The 16,406-nt window shown below is 39.5% G+C and overlaps 1 protein-coding gene across 4 annotated transcripts in view; it reads left to right on the top strand.

The window, feature by feature from the left end:
• Nucleotides 1–349: 349 nt before the first annotated feature.
• TRIP12 (thyroid hormone receptor interactor 12) overlaps nt 350–16,406 on the top strand; it is a 53,332-nt gene continuing 37,275 nt past the window's right edge. For 2 of the 4 annotated variants that reach the window (XM_031060055.1, XM_031060054.1), the window contains exons 1-3: nt 399–496; nt 8,988–9,113; nt 10,053–10,852. In XM_031060055.1, coding sequence (XP_030915915.1) covers nt 399–496; nt 8,988–9,113; nt 10,053–10,852 — 1,024 coding nt within the window. Of the gene's footprint in view, nt 497–8,987; nt 9,114–10,052; nt 10,853–16,406 lie in introns of all 4 variants that reach the window. The other 2 variants (XM_031060056.1, XM_014308503.2) reach the window with 1 other exon arrangement.

The following is a 16,406-nucleotide window of genomic DNA, read 5'->3' as shown; positions in this document are numbered from 1 at the left end:
AAACACAGATTCTCCTAAATTGTGTTTGTCCTGTCTCCTTATAATTAGAGAAGCCGACTAGAAAGGAAGTGTCATCCCAAAATCATAGAGGAGTTTGTAGTTTGGGTTGGAAGGGGTCTTTAAAGGCCATTTAGTTCAGTATGCTATATATACCAAAACCTGATTGCTCTGTATTAAGGTTCTAAATGTCTTGAGAAGAACCTTGTCCATGTGTCTTATAACTAAAAATTGTTTGAAAGTTTTTGTCTTCAGTTTTTGCTTAAACAATAGCATTTTACATTTGTCTCAGGAGGTCTGGCACTGAGTCTTCATGCCCTGTATCTTATGGCTCTTCTCTCTTGTCTTTCAGTGAATGATAGTGTCTAGAAAGGGTATGTCCCTTCAGGAGAGAGGTGCCAATGTCCAACCGGCCTAGTAACAATCCAGGGGGGTCACTGCGACGTTCACAGAGGAACACTGCCGGGGCCCAGCCACAAGACGACGCAGTAGGAGGAAGGTATGGCTGCTGTCTGAGTGTTCAAATGTGTAACAGTGACACGTATGTGATTTACAGAATGTTTCCCATCCTTCAATCCAAGCACTGAAACGTCCATAAAATCTTTTTGCCCCTGAAATGCTACCTGTACTGTTGCTGCATGGGATAAGCCCATGGATAACTCACTACCATACTTGTTCAGCTACAATAGCAGTAGTAGAGCTAGCTATAGGATGAAAAAGCTGTTTTCCATAAATCACATGTAGTAACAAATTCTTTCCATGTGTTTCTTGCTGATATTAAAAGTATGGGAGGTGGATGACAGGGAGAGTCTGTTACTGGGAATCTGGGAAAATGTTCCTCTTCAACAAGACTGAATAACTGGTACTCTGTTACCTTTGCACTGCATATAAATCCTGTGCAGATGTTGAATAACTCAAGAAAAAAAAGGTTTGCCATCATTTAATGCGCCTGATACAGTGAGCAGGGAGACCAGATTGTATTTGCTCTGTAAGTGGTCGCCTCTGCAGTGCAGAACAAAGAAGATCCTTAGAACTGTTCCATGGATGCCTGTACTGTTACTGCCATGAGTGAATCCTGTACGGATAGAAGTGTGTCTTTAACTTTGTTAAAAGCTCAGCCTAATGAAGAAAGGTTATAGTGTGATGGTAGGCAAATCTGTCTATTCTACTTCAGATACATTACTGGTGCAGTTGTTGAATATGTGATATGTGTACCTCGGGCTTGATTTTTTTGGGTTTTTTTTTGGGATGAGTATTAAAATATTACAGGTCAGTGACACAAAAGCTTTTTACTATGAAGGAGCTAGGCTGTAAAGTTTAATGAAGGTGAGGTGTATTTCTTTCTAATATTAAGTCTTAACTGAGAACAAGTTGAACAACTGTTGAATGGGTGAAGAAGGCCAACTTCTAAGGAACTTTGGGGAAATTCAATCTGAAAAATACAACTTCATTTTCTCTAAACTAGTCTACTGTACAAGTGGAAGAGCAGATGATAAACACAAGGCTTCTCCCCTCAAATAATTTGGCATAAGGAAGGGGAAGTTGCTGCCTTATGTAGCTGATTATTTTGTAAGCTATAATTGGTTTTGGAGAATAGTTCTTTTAACAAGGCATAGTGAGCCCTGCGTTCCCTTCTGCCCATTCTGTGTTGTCTCTGCATCTCAGTGGATGTTTAAATTAGGTATTGCCCTACCAACTCTTTCCTTTTACATGGAACTTCACCTGGAGTGAATATAGCTCTCCCTAGAATAAAGGATTGAAGGCAAGTTATTTGGAGATGAGATGGGGGATTCTTCTTCAGATATCTGCTGGTAGTTCAGTTTTTACAGTAGAATACGAGGGAGAAGCTCCACAGTGAGTTGGACAAACTGATGCATTTTAAGGGTAGCACTGTTTTCTTTAAAGGAAGTCACTCATCCATTGTTTTGGTGCATTGTGCATTTGCTGTCATACATTGATTGAAGATACACTTGTCTGAAATGACTGGACCTCTTCCACCCCTCACCAGATCTGTGCCAGACTTCCATGAATGAGAGTGTATTGCACTTTTAAAGTGTATTAGACCTTTATCAGAATGAGAGCTCCTTACTGAAGTAAGCAGGATGGAAGAAGCTTACAGTCCTCTTTAGAATCTGGGTCTCTTTAGAAGAGGACCTCCCCTGCCTTTGCATTTCTGAGCAAACATTTTGAGCTGACAAAGCCTATAAAAATGCCTACTTAAAGCATGGTGGTGAATATAAAATTTAAAATGAATTTGTCTTCTTTACTGTCATCAGCATCTCCTTTTGAATAAGGTGCTGGGCAGAAACAGCTATTGTATAAAGACCAGTGTAAGATAGGTCTGTCAGGTCCTTACCAAATTTGTGGATGACATGGAAAGAGTCAGGCTCTCAGGTAACAGTTTTTAGCTGGTGCCTGTCTTTGGACACAAACGTCACAGAACCCACCCTTCCATGTATGTAGCGTGCAGTGGTATAGTATGTTTCAGTTCTGCTGCTGAGCAGTATGCAGGAAGATCTAGAGTTCACAGCTTGATGTGTCTTGTTATGCCTCGCTGTACTCTAGTGATAAACACCGCTTTCGCTGCTGTATTAAAAAACCCAACAAAACCCCAAACAAACACAGCAAAAAACAATACACCTTTTCTTACATTACGGAGTTTTTTCGGATGCCTGAGACAATTTATTTTCAGTCTTTCTTGCTTTTGTCATCAGTAAAATGAAACTTTTCAGTTGAGCTGTAAAATCACTTAAATAGAATAAACAAACTGTGGAAAGACTAGTTTCAGTAATATGCTCACATTGAGCAAATAACTGGGCTGTATCTATATTAGTATTTCTTTTGGGGCTGGGAACGTTCTTTTGAAGCCAAGCAGTCATCCTCACCTGCTGTGTTTTGGCTGATGTGGAATGGTCTTGGAGCACTTGAACAGGAGTCCTTTTGGATGAAATTGAGCTGAAAGTTGTGTTTTATGAGAGCAGTTTGTGTATGCTGGTCACTTGTGGCTGTAATATGGTATGTTTTGAAGTAGAAATGATTGAAATGCAGAGATGGTGGACACTGATCCTTAATGGCGACTGTCTTGCTTTATAGATTTTCTTCTGTTGATCCATACTACTTGTTGATGTTATTGTACAGACAGTGTGAGATTTTATTCAGCCACTTTATTAGATCCGCATATTTCTTGCCCTCCCCCAATAAACAACAGGCCAATACACAAAGATTGAAAACTCCCAACTCCCCCCTTTCCCAATAAAAAAGACTGAATTAGACAGTAATGTGACTCTGTAGAGGATTGTTGCTTCATGCCTAAAATTAGCCACAAAGTTTGTAAGCAGACTTAAGGGCCACACCTTCTGCAGTGTTGGAGGTTACTTCACTTTGGTCATAGATACGCAATCATAACCCTTCCAGCAAGGACAGGTTTCGATACTGTCTGAACTTGTGTACTTGATTGCATTTCTGCTTTGTATAAATAGCTTTCTCAGTGCTGGAAATGCAACAGCTTTTTTTTACCAAAGCTTTTTTGTGGCTGAGGTGTGTGCATTTTCAAAATACAAATTAAGTGACGAAAGCTTGGAGAGTTTATGCAGTTTGTCACTCATAATTTCAGACTTGGGTTTGAAGGCCAATAATCCAAGGTAAGTGTATGGTATGGCCAGATGGCCCTGTAATAGCATTATAGTTGCCTTCATCTCTTTTATGCTCTGGCTGGAGTGAATGCAAGAGACTTTAGTTGATAAAGGTGTTAAAAAAGAGAGAGTCAGAGGATTGGTAGTGCTGCCAAGCTGAAGTGCTAATATATGTCTTTCTATAATCTTTGACACATCTACAGCTTAAAGGTCTTTTGTTAAAACTCTGCCAACTTGCTGAGCTGCTACTGTTCACCTGTATGAAGACCTTGGAAATTCTAAACCTCTCTTTGTCTGTTCTGAAAGCAGAATCTCCCTCCTGTTACATTGAGTATTGACAGACTGCCTTAACCTGGAAGTAACAATGCAAACCCATTTTCCTCTAGACTGGGCTTGTTTGATGTCCCCATAACGTCAATTCCTGAGTCACCAGGAGCAGGGGACGCCTGCTGGAGTTTTACCAGCAATTCATAATCAGCATAGTAACTTGATAGGAGCTTTTAGAGTTTGATTTTGAGGTGCATTGTTTAAAGGTACAGGCAATGATACTGGGCTCAAGGAAGTGTAGAAAGACAGATGCTGTTTATTTGCAATTTGTGCTGTAACAGTGTGTTTTTCTCTAAAAGAAGAAAGGGATCTGTATTTGAAAAGGGGTATATGAGCTGGTGGTGTTATCGTTCCCTCGCCATGTATGCATGTAAGCAAATTGGCCTTAGTGAAGTTGGACTAATGTGATTCTTCACTTTCTGTTGTCAGTTGTTATGTTGCAATAACTGTGATTTGGATGAATTTTAGCTCTTGTGGGTATTATAGTTCTTACTGGTTTTACTACCATTTAAAAAAGTATTTAGTGTTTACCTCTGAATGTAGAATTACTGCTACGATTGCACCAGTTTTGACTTCATGGGTTAACTAACTAAAACATTACTACCTTTTGGTAAACAAATCTCTATAACACATTCTGCATTTGTCGAGTAACAGGTGAATTGTTTTAATTCTTTCTTTGAGCTTTCTTACAGTTTCTTGCAGCCTTCCCCAGGGAAAATGCTTGGGAAGGCCTGTCCCTGCTCTCTGTGGTGAGAGAGCTGCTGCTACAGTTTCTCTTTGCAGCAGTGACTGAAGTAGATGTGTTAATGAAGCTTTCTTTTCGTAGGGGTAGGAGGAGGGGGTGGAAGGTACTTAACTGCATTTTCATAACTGTATATTGACATTGTTACCATGTGTGTTGAAGAATTGTGCCCTCCTGGCTTAGTTCCCAGTGATGCCATAGGATTTACTTTGAATGGGAGCAGTTTGGAAGTGGTATTGTGAGGCACACAATAAGATCTTTTCTGGACATGGAGCAGTTGATTGTTCCTTTCAGTTGTGAGCAATGTTTGACTGTATAGAGTATATGGACGTGGTCCCATGTACTAGAACTTTCTTTACCAGTGCTGCAAAAATAATTTTTTTAATTAGTGGCATTAAATGATAGTGGTGGTTATCTTTTTGCATACTATTAGTCTTAAGTCATCTTTAGGAGTAATAGTATTTAAGTAGCTTATCACTGTGATGTAAATAACTGCTATGCTCTTGTTCTATATGAAAGTAGGATACTTTATAAGCAAAGTTTAATGTTTTGGAATAAAATATATACGTGTTCTTGTGTAATTGGAATTGAAGGCTAAATGATAAATAAGATCCTTGTTGGCTATGTGTAGGACTTTGATATAAGCAGAAAGAGTGCTTTTGTCAGTTATATTGCTTTTGTTCTAAACAGGAGATTTGGTTTTGGACCAGTCTTGGTGATATGTTAACTGGTAAGAACTTATGTGAGACCTGTAAAAAACTAAATATGATGATTGAGTTGGTGGGGAAGACATTTAGAGTATTTCTGAGGAGAGAAAGTAGATGTTTTTCCACAGCTTTTTTCATCTGTGCTACTGCCTTTTTCTTAATCTCGTTTTTGACAGAAGTAAAAAATAGTTTTTGCAGACTTTGTTTGGAAGCATTTAATAGCTCTCTTTCAGCTGCTGAGGGACATGCCTTAGATTAAACACTTTGTTTATTAACTAACTTCAAAAGGTTTTTTTAATATGCACAGAATAACTCTCTGAGAACAGGTTCTATTTGGTTCCTTATTATGGTTTTGCTCAGAGCTGGCATTTCCCACCATATTGTTTCTATAACACAGCAAGCTAAATGGTGGTTATCTTGTCAACTTCGGTGTATTTGTGTTACTCTAAACTTGAGTGTCTGCCTCTGAACTAAAATCTGCATCGGCAGACAGCTTTGCCCAGTTGAATGAAGCCTTGGAGTTGTTTATGAAACTGTCTTAAAGTTTGGGGAGGGAAAGAAAACAAAAAAAAACCACTACAAAACACAGCTTGAAGGTGCAGCAGGAGCTCAGTCTTTCTGGAGGTGTCCCTGAGAGTGGAAATGGAAGAATGCAAGTTCATAAATACTTAGCTCATGATATTTTGTCATTAATAAGGAACTTAGTCTCTCAAAACACTTCTTGCTGGAATGACAGTTCTTAATGAATGGTACATTAATGGAAAAGACTGCAGAACTTGTAATTGTAAGTTACAAGTGAAAAGCCTTGGTTTATAGACCAAAATACCCATAGCTTATAACCTTAAAATCAGCCTTCCAGTTGTGCATATATCTTTTATAGCACTTGATTGCTCTGCAAGCATTGCTTACTCTGAGCTTTACAGACTATTCTAACTACCTTTGTATGTAAGTTAACTTTTTCAAGGAGACCTTAAGTAAGCTGTCACAAATATAAATTGGGACAATGATACTTGTTGATGTATGGTTAAAGTTTTTACCTTAATCCTGTAATCAAATTCTCAGTGTTCTGGTATAAATCTGAGAGGAGAGTTCATGTCATGTTCCTGGTGACTGACATGCTGCTGCATGCACAGTTGGTATTGTAGTGTGGCCTTCTTTTTGTAATTCATGCAAGGTGAATGGTTAAACTCAGTGAGAGGCGAGAGCACAGTTTAAAAAAAAAATCTCAGTTGTGACTCCCCATTTGTGATGTAACCTTTCTGCTCAGAAGGCTGTTTGTACTGATAGCTTGATGGATAAAGAAGGCAAAGCAAATGCTAATACTCTGCATGTATTCATGATCCCTAGGATGTGGCTGTAGCTTTAATAGTCCACACAAGTTGGATGTTGGTATGAAAGTGTATTTGTAAAACTTGTAAGAATCAGAAGGGTTTAAATGTGAAAGGGGAGGAGCCAGAAACAAGTGGAAACTCTTCAGTGCATGTTTTGCATCTATTGTTTTAGCAGTATTTTAGTTGAAAAGTTCTTCAGTTACTGTGTTTTGTGAATATCTAAAGCAAAACAAAAATCTTTACAGAAAAGTAATCTTTTAAAATATACTAAAGAATAAATGAACCCTGATCAGTTTAGCTTACATAAAGCTCAAGATTCCTGCCAAGTGCAAATTATGTAATAATGTCTGTTACTCCCATAATAAAAACATTTCATGGGGAAAATTAAATTTCACGCCTTAATCTTTTGTTGGGAAAAGGAAAATCCAAATACTCAAGATTAGGTGAAACATTCCCAAGTTTACCTTGATGGGGTTTGCTGTTGTGACCTCAAGAGTTTTATTTCACTTGCTTTTGATAGTAAACAATATTTCTTATAGTATGATAAATAAAAATTAATTACTGGTGTCTGGAGAAGATGCTGTTAATTTAATCTTTTCAGGCTGTCACACTCTTAGATGGGGCACAGAAAATGTTGAATATGTACTGTCTATGTGCATTCTTCTGAGTAACTGCCTAAATGAGAATAATTCAGAAGAAAGCAGAAGGAGGAAAGTTATCAAGAAAAACAGAGTCATATTACTAAAGTTTTACTGTTTTGACTCTAAGTGTATTAGCATTTGGTTATCATTTGGATGGTTAAACTTGATACTTGTTTTTTCCTGAGATTCAAGTTTGTGTTGAAATCCTGAAGAGGACTAGACTTGTGGCATTTCACTGGAAGAAGTTGATTTTAAAGCCGGTGGAACTCTTACCAGTTCCACTTAGTCTATTGGGCTAAACTTTGTGATGTTTGGGGTTATGGGTTGGAGCAGGACACTTAAATTGGAAGTCTACATTCTTCCCCATCCTCCACAGATGTTTGCAGAGCTCAACTCAAAAGCTGTCTAGGCCTGGGTTAATAGCATATGACCATGTAATCAGCAGTTCTTTAGCTTTGAAACTCTGCTTCTTTCAGCATTAGTACTAGACTAGTTTGAGATTTTTCAAAGGTTAGTGGTTCTTGGGCCTTCTGTATAGGTAGGGTATGTGCAGTAGGGTTTTCCTGGTGCCAGCTGAGTCAAAAATGGCATTTTATCCAGGGAAGTGCAAGTGAGATGTCTCTTGCCTTAGAAATTATTTATGCTGTCCTGTTTTAAATGCTGATGAGCATCTCTTTTGAGTCTTGCAGGTGGTAATTCTGAGTGGGTTTCAAAGTAAATGTGGAATATATGAAGATGTAACTTAAGTCTTAAATTTTTTCCATAGTGTACGGTATTATCTTTGGTTTATTGTATGAGCTCTGACTGGAGGACATTTTTGTCATGCAAAAGCTGCTTAGAAGACATCTTACAGCTTATCTATGTGAAACTCATTCCAGTCTCTGACATCACAAATTTCCTGTCTCATTTGACTGCCTTCATTGGTGGTGTGCATTTCTTCATTCCTCTTACTTCAGCTGTTACCAAACAGTTCTCAGTCGTTTGAACTGGTAGATCTTGCAGCCAGAAAATAACTGGTATGGTTGAGCTTTCCTACCAAGTGGAACTGGCTGCATTCCCATTCTGAGTACTTGGGGATTTTTTTGTTTGTTTTTGTTTGGTTTTTTTTGTTTGGTTGGTTTTTTTGGGTTTTTTTGTTTGTTTTTTTAACTGAAGAGTAAAGATGTAAATAATCATAACTGTATAAAGACTTAATGCCTGGAATCTGGAGGTAGATGAGAATATATCTATTTTTAAGACGAGATCTTTGACAGATGCTCTAGTCTTGTGCTTTACTCTGCTAGGTTAATCATTAAGTGAATAATTCAGTAATCTTGCACACTAAAAAGATCTGAACTTATCTGCAAAACTCAGATGTAAGAAGATGTTTTATTCATTTAAAATGACTAAATAATTGTGTGCTTTGCAAAACAGTTACACTGGTAGTGATTTGTAACTGCATTGAGTGGTTCTTTTGAAATGCTGCTTTAATATTAGGAGCTGATGTGGAAAAATTGGTAGCTGTGAATTAATATGTGTAAATGCTACAAAAATAAACAATATTCCACCTACAGGTCTGTATCTGTGTCTTGGAATCCTGATAGCTTTCTGTTTTGACTTTCTGCTGACAGGTCACATTTAGGGCAGGCAAAGCATAAGGCACATAGCCCTCCTGAGAGTAGAAAATCTATTTCAAAGACACCCAAAGTGCAGTCTAATACTACTTCTGAACAGTCCAAGGGACACTTTTCTAAAAGGTAATTGTGCTTCATATTCATATGTTAACCAGTGTTATCTGCACTTGAAAAACTTGTGTAATTATTGAGTTACACAGAGTTCTAATAAAACATGATGCTAATGGATATTTAACTAATCTAGGTATTGCATTCACTGGATATATTTCAGTGTTTCCAGTTCTGTTTGCTTTTTCTAATTCACCAACTAAGAGCATTCCATCAGTGATGGGGAGGAAACAATTTCTGCATAACTAGTCCTGGAATACTTGCAAGGTCTTTCTCCCCTTCTTCTGCTTCATGCTGGGGGAAGGTTGCCCAAGGAGTTTAGAGCAATGTCCAATATAAATTGAAATGTGCAATAATATAAAGGCCTGTAGTCCTGTGTTCAGGGTAATCTTTGTATTGCTTGTCTGCTCTTCCTATGCTCCTGCTTTATACACACTGGAACAGTTATCTATTACGTAGAAGAGAATTTTGCCAATTTTGTATGTGATTCACTACATCAACTATCCTTTCTTTAAGAGCCTTTCTTGAACTAGAATCCAGTTATGACTAGTTATGCATTACTGAACACTCCTTACTCTCTTGTGGAACTTATATTCTCAAATATTCAGTTAATAGCTTCATGGCTTGATTTTTTGTTTGTTTGGTTTTAATCAGTTTGACATATATATAAAAAAGTAAAATCTATTCAAGTTAAATTTACTTTTTTTAAAAAAGTGGTGTATTGTGCTTTTATTTTGCAATATACTCAGGTTTTATGCTAGCAGATATGTGCAGTATGACTGTTCGCATCCAAGCATGTGGGGGTTTTTGTTTGCTTCAGTGTAAACTGAACACTGTTTCTTACATGCAGTATCCTTTATTATTAAACAATGATGACATTTATCATGCGAAATTCTTACAAACTGTGAGGCTTCTTGAGTTCAACTCTAATGCTGTTCCTGCTTACTTCTACAGAGCCTGTAGTTCATCTGCTGTTTTAATACCACAACAAGAAGATCCAGAGAGAGTCAATACTTCAGAAAAGCAAAAAACGGGGCAAGTGCCTAAGAAAGACAATTCTCGAGGAGTTAAACGCAGTGCTAGTCCAGATTACAGGAGGACCAATTCTCCTAGCTCTGCTAAAAAACCCAAAGCACTTCAACACACTGAAACTTCCTCAGAAACTAACAAGCCACATACTAAATCTAAGAGAAGACACTCAGACCAAGAGCAGCCCAAGTCTACACAATTGCCATCAACAAGCAAGGCTCACACCAGAAAGGGTGGAGCTGCTGGTAGCTCCCGAAGTCAGAAAAGGAAAAGGACAGAGAATCTGTCTTGTATAGAGAGTGGGTCATCAGTTGAATCAACTGGCACTGAAGAAAAGTCAGCAAAAGTCTCCAAGCTGGCTTCAAAATCGGTGACCTCAGCCAAAGCTGGGTGTAGCACCATCACCGATTCTTCTTCTTCAGCTTCCACCTCCTCCTCCTCTTCTGCTGTTGCCTCTGCTTCTTCTACTGTTCCTCAGGGTGCCAGAGTGAAACAGGGAAAGGACCAGAGTAAGGCTAGACGTTCCCGTTCTGCATCCAGCCCCAGTCCAAGAAGGAGTAGCAGGGACAAAGAACCAAGTAAAACAGGTGGCTCTTCAAAGTTTGACTGGGCTGCTCGATTTAGCCCCAAAGTCAGTCTCCCTAAAACAAAACTGTCTCTACCAGGCTCTTCCAAGTCGGAGACATCAAAACCTGGACCTTCAGGACTACAGGCTAAGCTAGCAAGTAAGTCATTCTTTTCTGGAAGAATAAACACATATGTTTTAAAATCAAGTCTTCTAGACAAATACTTCTGTTTTTTCAAGCTGCTTGTGATCTTCCTAGAAAAGTTAATTTTTAGTATGTTCGGCTGAGTTAAGTAAAGCTGTGACTGAAATTATTGACAGCTAAAGCAGATAATTTAAGTTCAGTCAGTGTTCTGTGAATTTAAGTTGCTTCTGTGTCTAACAAATCAATTTTAAAAATACATGCAAAATAATTGGATGTTGTGATGGGGGCATAAATGTTATAAAACACTCTTTTTATTCCTTTTGTCAGATTTTTATTCCCCCTAATTTTCTTAAGTCTTCTGTTTGGAAGTGGGAATGATAAATGCTGGCAAACAAATAGATCATGTGTGGTATCTTCTTTGAGACTTCCCTGTTTTTTCCTTGTTGTGAGGATCTGACATTTAAGAACTGTAGTCTTGTAAACGTGGTGTACATAGTGCTGGGGATATCAGTTGCTTTATTTTCTAAGTTGTTCTTACAAAGTATAGCTTCTCTCTGGTGCTGAGTTCGAATAGCAGCTACTGTTCCTGAACATGATCACTGAGAAATGCAGGCTGTTTCCAAGCAGAGCGCCTGCTTGCTAGTGTGCAGATATGCTTGTAGCTCTGTTGTCTTGAACAATTTTTTTTAAATATGTGTTTTACTGTCTTTGTGTACTGAATGGTTTATTTACTGCTTGCATTCTCTAAACTTGATGTAAGAGGTTGGATTCCTAAGCTTGCTTACTGTTGTTCCTTTACTTAGGCTTGATCACAAGTAGCTTGTCCGAATGGGGACACTTCCATAGCTAATACTAATGCTGGAAGTAGGTGAAATGATCAAAAGCAACTGGCTGTCTTTCTGCAGAATTAACATAGGTCGGTTAAATTTAGGTGTGTTTTGGCTAATGTGCGTGACTGGAGTATTGATTCTGGAATGACCTCACCTAACAGATGAAGAATGGCATTTGGGAAGGAGAGAGGAGTTATTTGCTTTACAGCGAAGTTTTTTTTCCCTACCTGCTCTGTGATTCAGGGCTACCAGGTGATGAATTCCAGGATCAAAACTCTGAATTTGCACAGGGTGGAAGGAGAGGGAAGTGAGTAGAAGTCAGGGACCAATGGGAACGACCAACAAGTTCTAAGATAAGGCAGGCTACAGGCAACAAAGAAAGGCAACAGGAAAGAGAAAGAATTTACCTCCAACAAGTGAACAAGAAGATGAAGACAGAGATTAATTCATGTGATAAGTTAAAAAAATTCTTGAAGGAGTGAGAAAGGGAAGGGTGGAATAGCACAATGCAAAAGCTTGTGTATATCTTGTGTACCTTGAGAAAGTTACTGCAAAGACTGAACTGAGAAAGATACTATGACTTAACTTTCAGGTCACAGAAGAACTAAAGGTTTTTTGCCAGAGGATGCTCAAATATATGTGACAAAACCAAGTTGGTGGGGACTTGGTGTGTGTATGAAATGTCACTGCTAAGGGGCACCAAGCATGGTGAGAGATGTTTCTACATGTGATGGAGAACCAAGTTATTTTCTGTAGATAACATTTCAATTTGAGGGAGGGGAAAAGTACTGACAGTGATATTAAGGAGTCAAAAATGTCTAATGCCTCTTTACCATACATTGCAGCAAAACATACTCCAGTGAATATCATTGATCACCAAATACCACTGTAAGAGCCCAACCTATAACAGAACTCTTAAATGATGATATTTTCAAACAGTCTCAGCCTTTCAAATAGTGCTCTCTGACAACAGGTTGAGGTTATCTTGGAATCAATAATAACTACTGTTAGCTTAGTATTTTTAAAAAAGAGAAAGTGTGTGTGACATACACTTTCAAACTATTTGGAAAAATTTGAAGTATTTTAACAAAACACACATTTTGTATAATGCTGAGAAGTGTCACGAAAATATGAAAAAAATTAACCACTAGGGTAGGTTTTTGAGAAAGAATGGGGGAGTTCAAATTTATTTTCTGTAGCAAACCAGTAACCTTAGAGGATAAGGGCGGAGAAGAAAGTGATGTCTCACACGAATATTAACACTGGGGCTTTGTAAAGCAGGAAAGCAAAGAGTGGTCTAGGTGAAATTGAGGTGTGCACCCTTCTGCCTGGAAACAAGTCCTTAGAAGTCATAGTAATTCTGTGTAGAAACAAAAAGCTTAAACTTGATAGGCTTTTATATGCCTGTGTGTTATGAAACATGTTTGGAGAAGTCTGAAATAGGGCTTACAGAATTAGTGGGAGATAAACAAAAAAGAAAACATAACAGCTGCAATAATATCAGGAAAATAATAGGTGGAAGTGGCTCTAGTAAAATAAGTGGGAGGAGAGGGGGGATTATTCAGGCTGACATAAAATCATAGAATGGTTTGGTTGAAAGGGATCTTAAATTTCAAACCACCTGCCATAGGCGGGGCCACCTTCCACTATACCAGGTTCTCAAAGCCCTATCTGGTAAGTCTTGTCTGTATAAATGCAATGCTGTTATTTTCTGGAGATGATGCAGTTTGAGGAGTGCAAGAATCATTGTTAGGTTTTGTGATCTTTGAATGAAAAATAACAGCGGCTGATCTGACTTACCCTACTGAAGAGGAGAATGAGGAGAAACATGGTTGCCATCTTTGCAGAAGTTTCTCACATGCTGAAGGAGAATGAGGAGAGTACCCTGAGGTTTCTTGTCCATCCCTTCTGGACAGCTAAAGAGATATTAAATCCAGCCCAGGTGACTTTCAGAGTGTTAAGCTCTACACAGCAGTCTCCATAACAGAGCAGTGACATCACTGAATAACAACTAAAGAATATATTGGAATAATGAAAACAGGCTACGCTAAAGCTCTTCACATCTATTTGAGTAGTTGAATATTTTTTCACGGGGGAAGGGGGGAAGAGAGGAAGAAAGCAAGTTTCTCATTTTGTTCTTGTGACTTGACTATTTTCAGATCCCTTTCAGGCCATATATGTTGGAGGGGCTTTTTAAACATTGCAAATTGGGTCATGTTACTGATTATGCAACAATATAAAATCAAGCTCAGTTATGTTTCCGTTATTGGGGAAATCTTTGCTGTCCTTTGTGTATTGTCTTGTGGCCCCTAAGTAGGAAAATGCTGGCAATGATGGCTGGGACAGTGTTAAGAGCAGGGTAACTTAGGACAGCTGTCCCTGCCTGGGAAGTCTCTACCTAATACTTGGAGATTTGGGGGATTAGGGAGGTTATAGGTGTATGCACTTAAAAGCCACATGAACATAAAAATGGAGTGTGAATGGTATGGAACTCCTGCCTTTGAGGGATTTGGCAGAGGTGAGGGAGAAAAGAGTCAGAAAATAGCTCTGAATCGGTTTATTTGGATTGTGGGTACAGTGCTGGTTTGGGTGATGGTAGTTAGAGCCTTGGAATTGTGGATTTGGGATTGAGGCAGTAAGATAGATAGTAAGCTTGGAGATACTTTGTTTAATTGTGGTGACAGGCTGTGTGGGGCTTTAATAAGAGCTGGGGATGTCTGGGTTGGTACTGAGGGAGGGTAATAGTGGAATATTACAAGAACAGGAAGCGTCTTGCCATCCCCTGCTACAGCTCTTTTTACCCTATCTCAGCTAGTGAGAAGAACAGCCTCACACAGGAGCCAATCTGAAGACTAAAATTCCAGTCCTAACAAGTAAATCACTCCTGATTGCCTTTCTGAACTGCACTGAAGGGCTTTCCAGGTTATGAACTGTGAAAGTTTGTCTAACTTTGTTTTGACTTGGGTAATACATTCAGACTTAGTAAGTGATTGCAGTACAGCTGCATTCAGAACTTTTCTTTTGCACAACAAAATCTTCCTTAAAAATGCTGACAAGTAAACACACTTAAATGTGCAGTTAAGATATTTTAGTTTGATTTGTTAGGCTGCACTATTTCAGGTTTAGCCTGTTTGAATGTATTTTCCTTCTGACTCATAAACATGAGTGCTTGGCATGCAAAATAGGATGATGTCAGGGCATAAGCAATATATGTCTGCCATAAGAAAGCCTGTGCTTCTACTTCAATTCTGAAGTTTACTTCTGACGTTTTGGCAGGTGCTTAAACCTAATTTTCTTTGAGGGGTTTGGATTAGAGATCATTTAGGTAAACTTGACACTCACAAATCTATGGGCCCTGATGGGATGCGCCTACAAGTGTTGAAGGAGCTGGCAGATGTTACTGCTAAGCCATTGTCCATCATCTTTGAAAGGTCATGGAGAACAGCAGAGATGCCTGAGGAAAGCCAGTGTCACTTCAGAAAGGGCAAGGAAGAGGATGTTGGAAACTCTAGTCTGGTCAGCCTCACCTCCATCCCTGGAAACATGATGGAATAGCTCATCCTGCATTGTCATCTCTAAGCATGTGAAGTAAAAGAAGGTTATCAGTAGTAGTCAACATGGATTCACTGAGAAGTAATGCTTAACTAGTCTGATAGTCTGCTGTGATGGAATGGCTGGCTGAGTAGATAGATAAAGGGAGAGCAGTGGATGTTGTCTGTCTTGACTTCAGCAAGGCTTTTGACTCTGTCTCCTGTAGCATCCTTGTTGCTCAGGAAGTGTGGGTGAGGTGAATGACAGTGGACTGAGTTGAGAACTGACTGGATGGCGGAGTTCAGAGGTTGTGATCAGCACACAGTGTCCAGTTGGAGGCCTGTAGCTGGCAGGGAGTCAATGTTGGGTTCAGTCCTCTTCTTCTGGTTCATCAGTGACCTGGATAAGGGGACAGAGTGCACCCTCAGCAAGCCTGATGATACAGAAGCCAGAGGTGTGGCTGATACACCAGAGGCTGTGCTGCCATTCAGCTAAACCTGGAGAAGCTGCAGAGGTGGGTGGAGAGAAACCTAATGAAGTTCAAAGGCTAAGTGCAGGGTCACACATCAGTGCAGGTTAGGAGTTGACCTGCTGAAAAGCAGCTCTGGGGAGAAGGACCTGGGGGCCCTGGTGGAGAACAGGTGGTGCATGAGCCAGCAGTGAGCTCTTGTGGCCAAGAAGGCAAACAAAATTCTGGGATGCATTAGGAAGAGCACTTCTAACAGGCCAATGAAGTTGATCCTGCTCCTCTACTCTGCCTTGGTGAGGCCTCAGCTGGAGTGCTGTGTCCAGTTCTGGTCTCCCCAGTTCAAGGAAGACAAGGAGCTACTGAAAAGGTCCAGTGGAGTGCAATGAAGGTAATGAGGGGACTGGAGCATCTCTGGTGAGGAAAGGCTGAGATATCTGTGCCTATTTAGCCTGGAGAAAAGATGACTTACCAATGCATACAAACACTTCAGAGGTGGTTGTCAAGAGATGAGGCCAGACTCTCTTTTCGGTGATGCCCAGCACCAGGACAAACAGCAGAGGACACAAACTGAATACAGGAAGTTCCACTGACTAAGAGGAAAAACCTCTTGGAGGGTGGCAGAGCAGTAGAACCGACTGCCCAGAGAGAAAATGGAGTCTGCTTTTCTGGAGATGCTCAAAATGTGCCTGGATGTGACCAGTGAACCTGCTGTAGCAGTGGGGTTGGATGTTCTCTGAAG

Source organism: Geospiza fortis, unplaced genomic scaffold, assembly GCF_000277835.1.
Source record: "Geospiza fortis unplaced genomic scaffold, GeoFor_1.0 scaffold318, whole genome shotgun sequence".
Taxonomy (NCBI): domain Eukaryota; kingdom Metazoa; phylum Chordata; class Aves; order Passeriformes; family Thraupidae; genus Geospiza; species Geospiza fortis.
The sequence above is the reverse complement of the archived record's forward strand: the minus strand, read 5'-3'. Positions and strand labels throughout refer to the sequence as shown.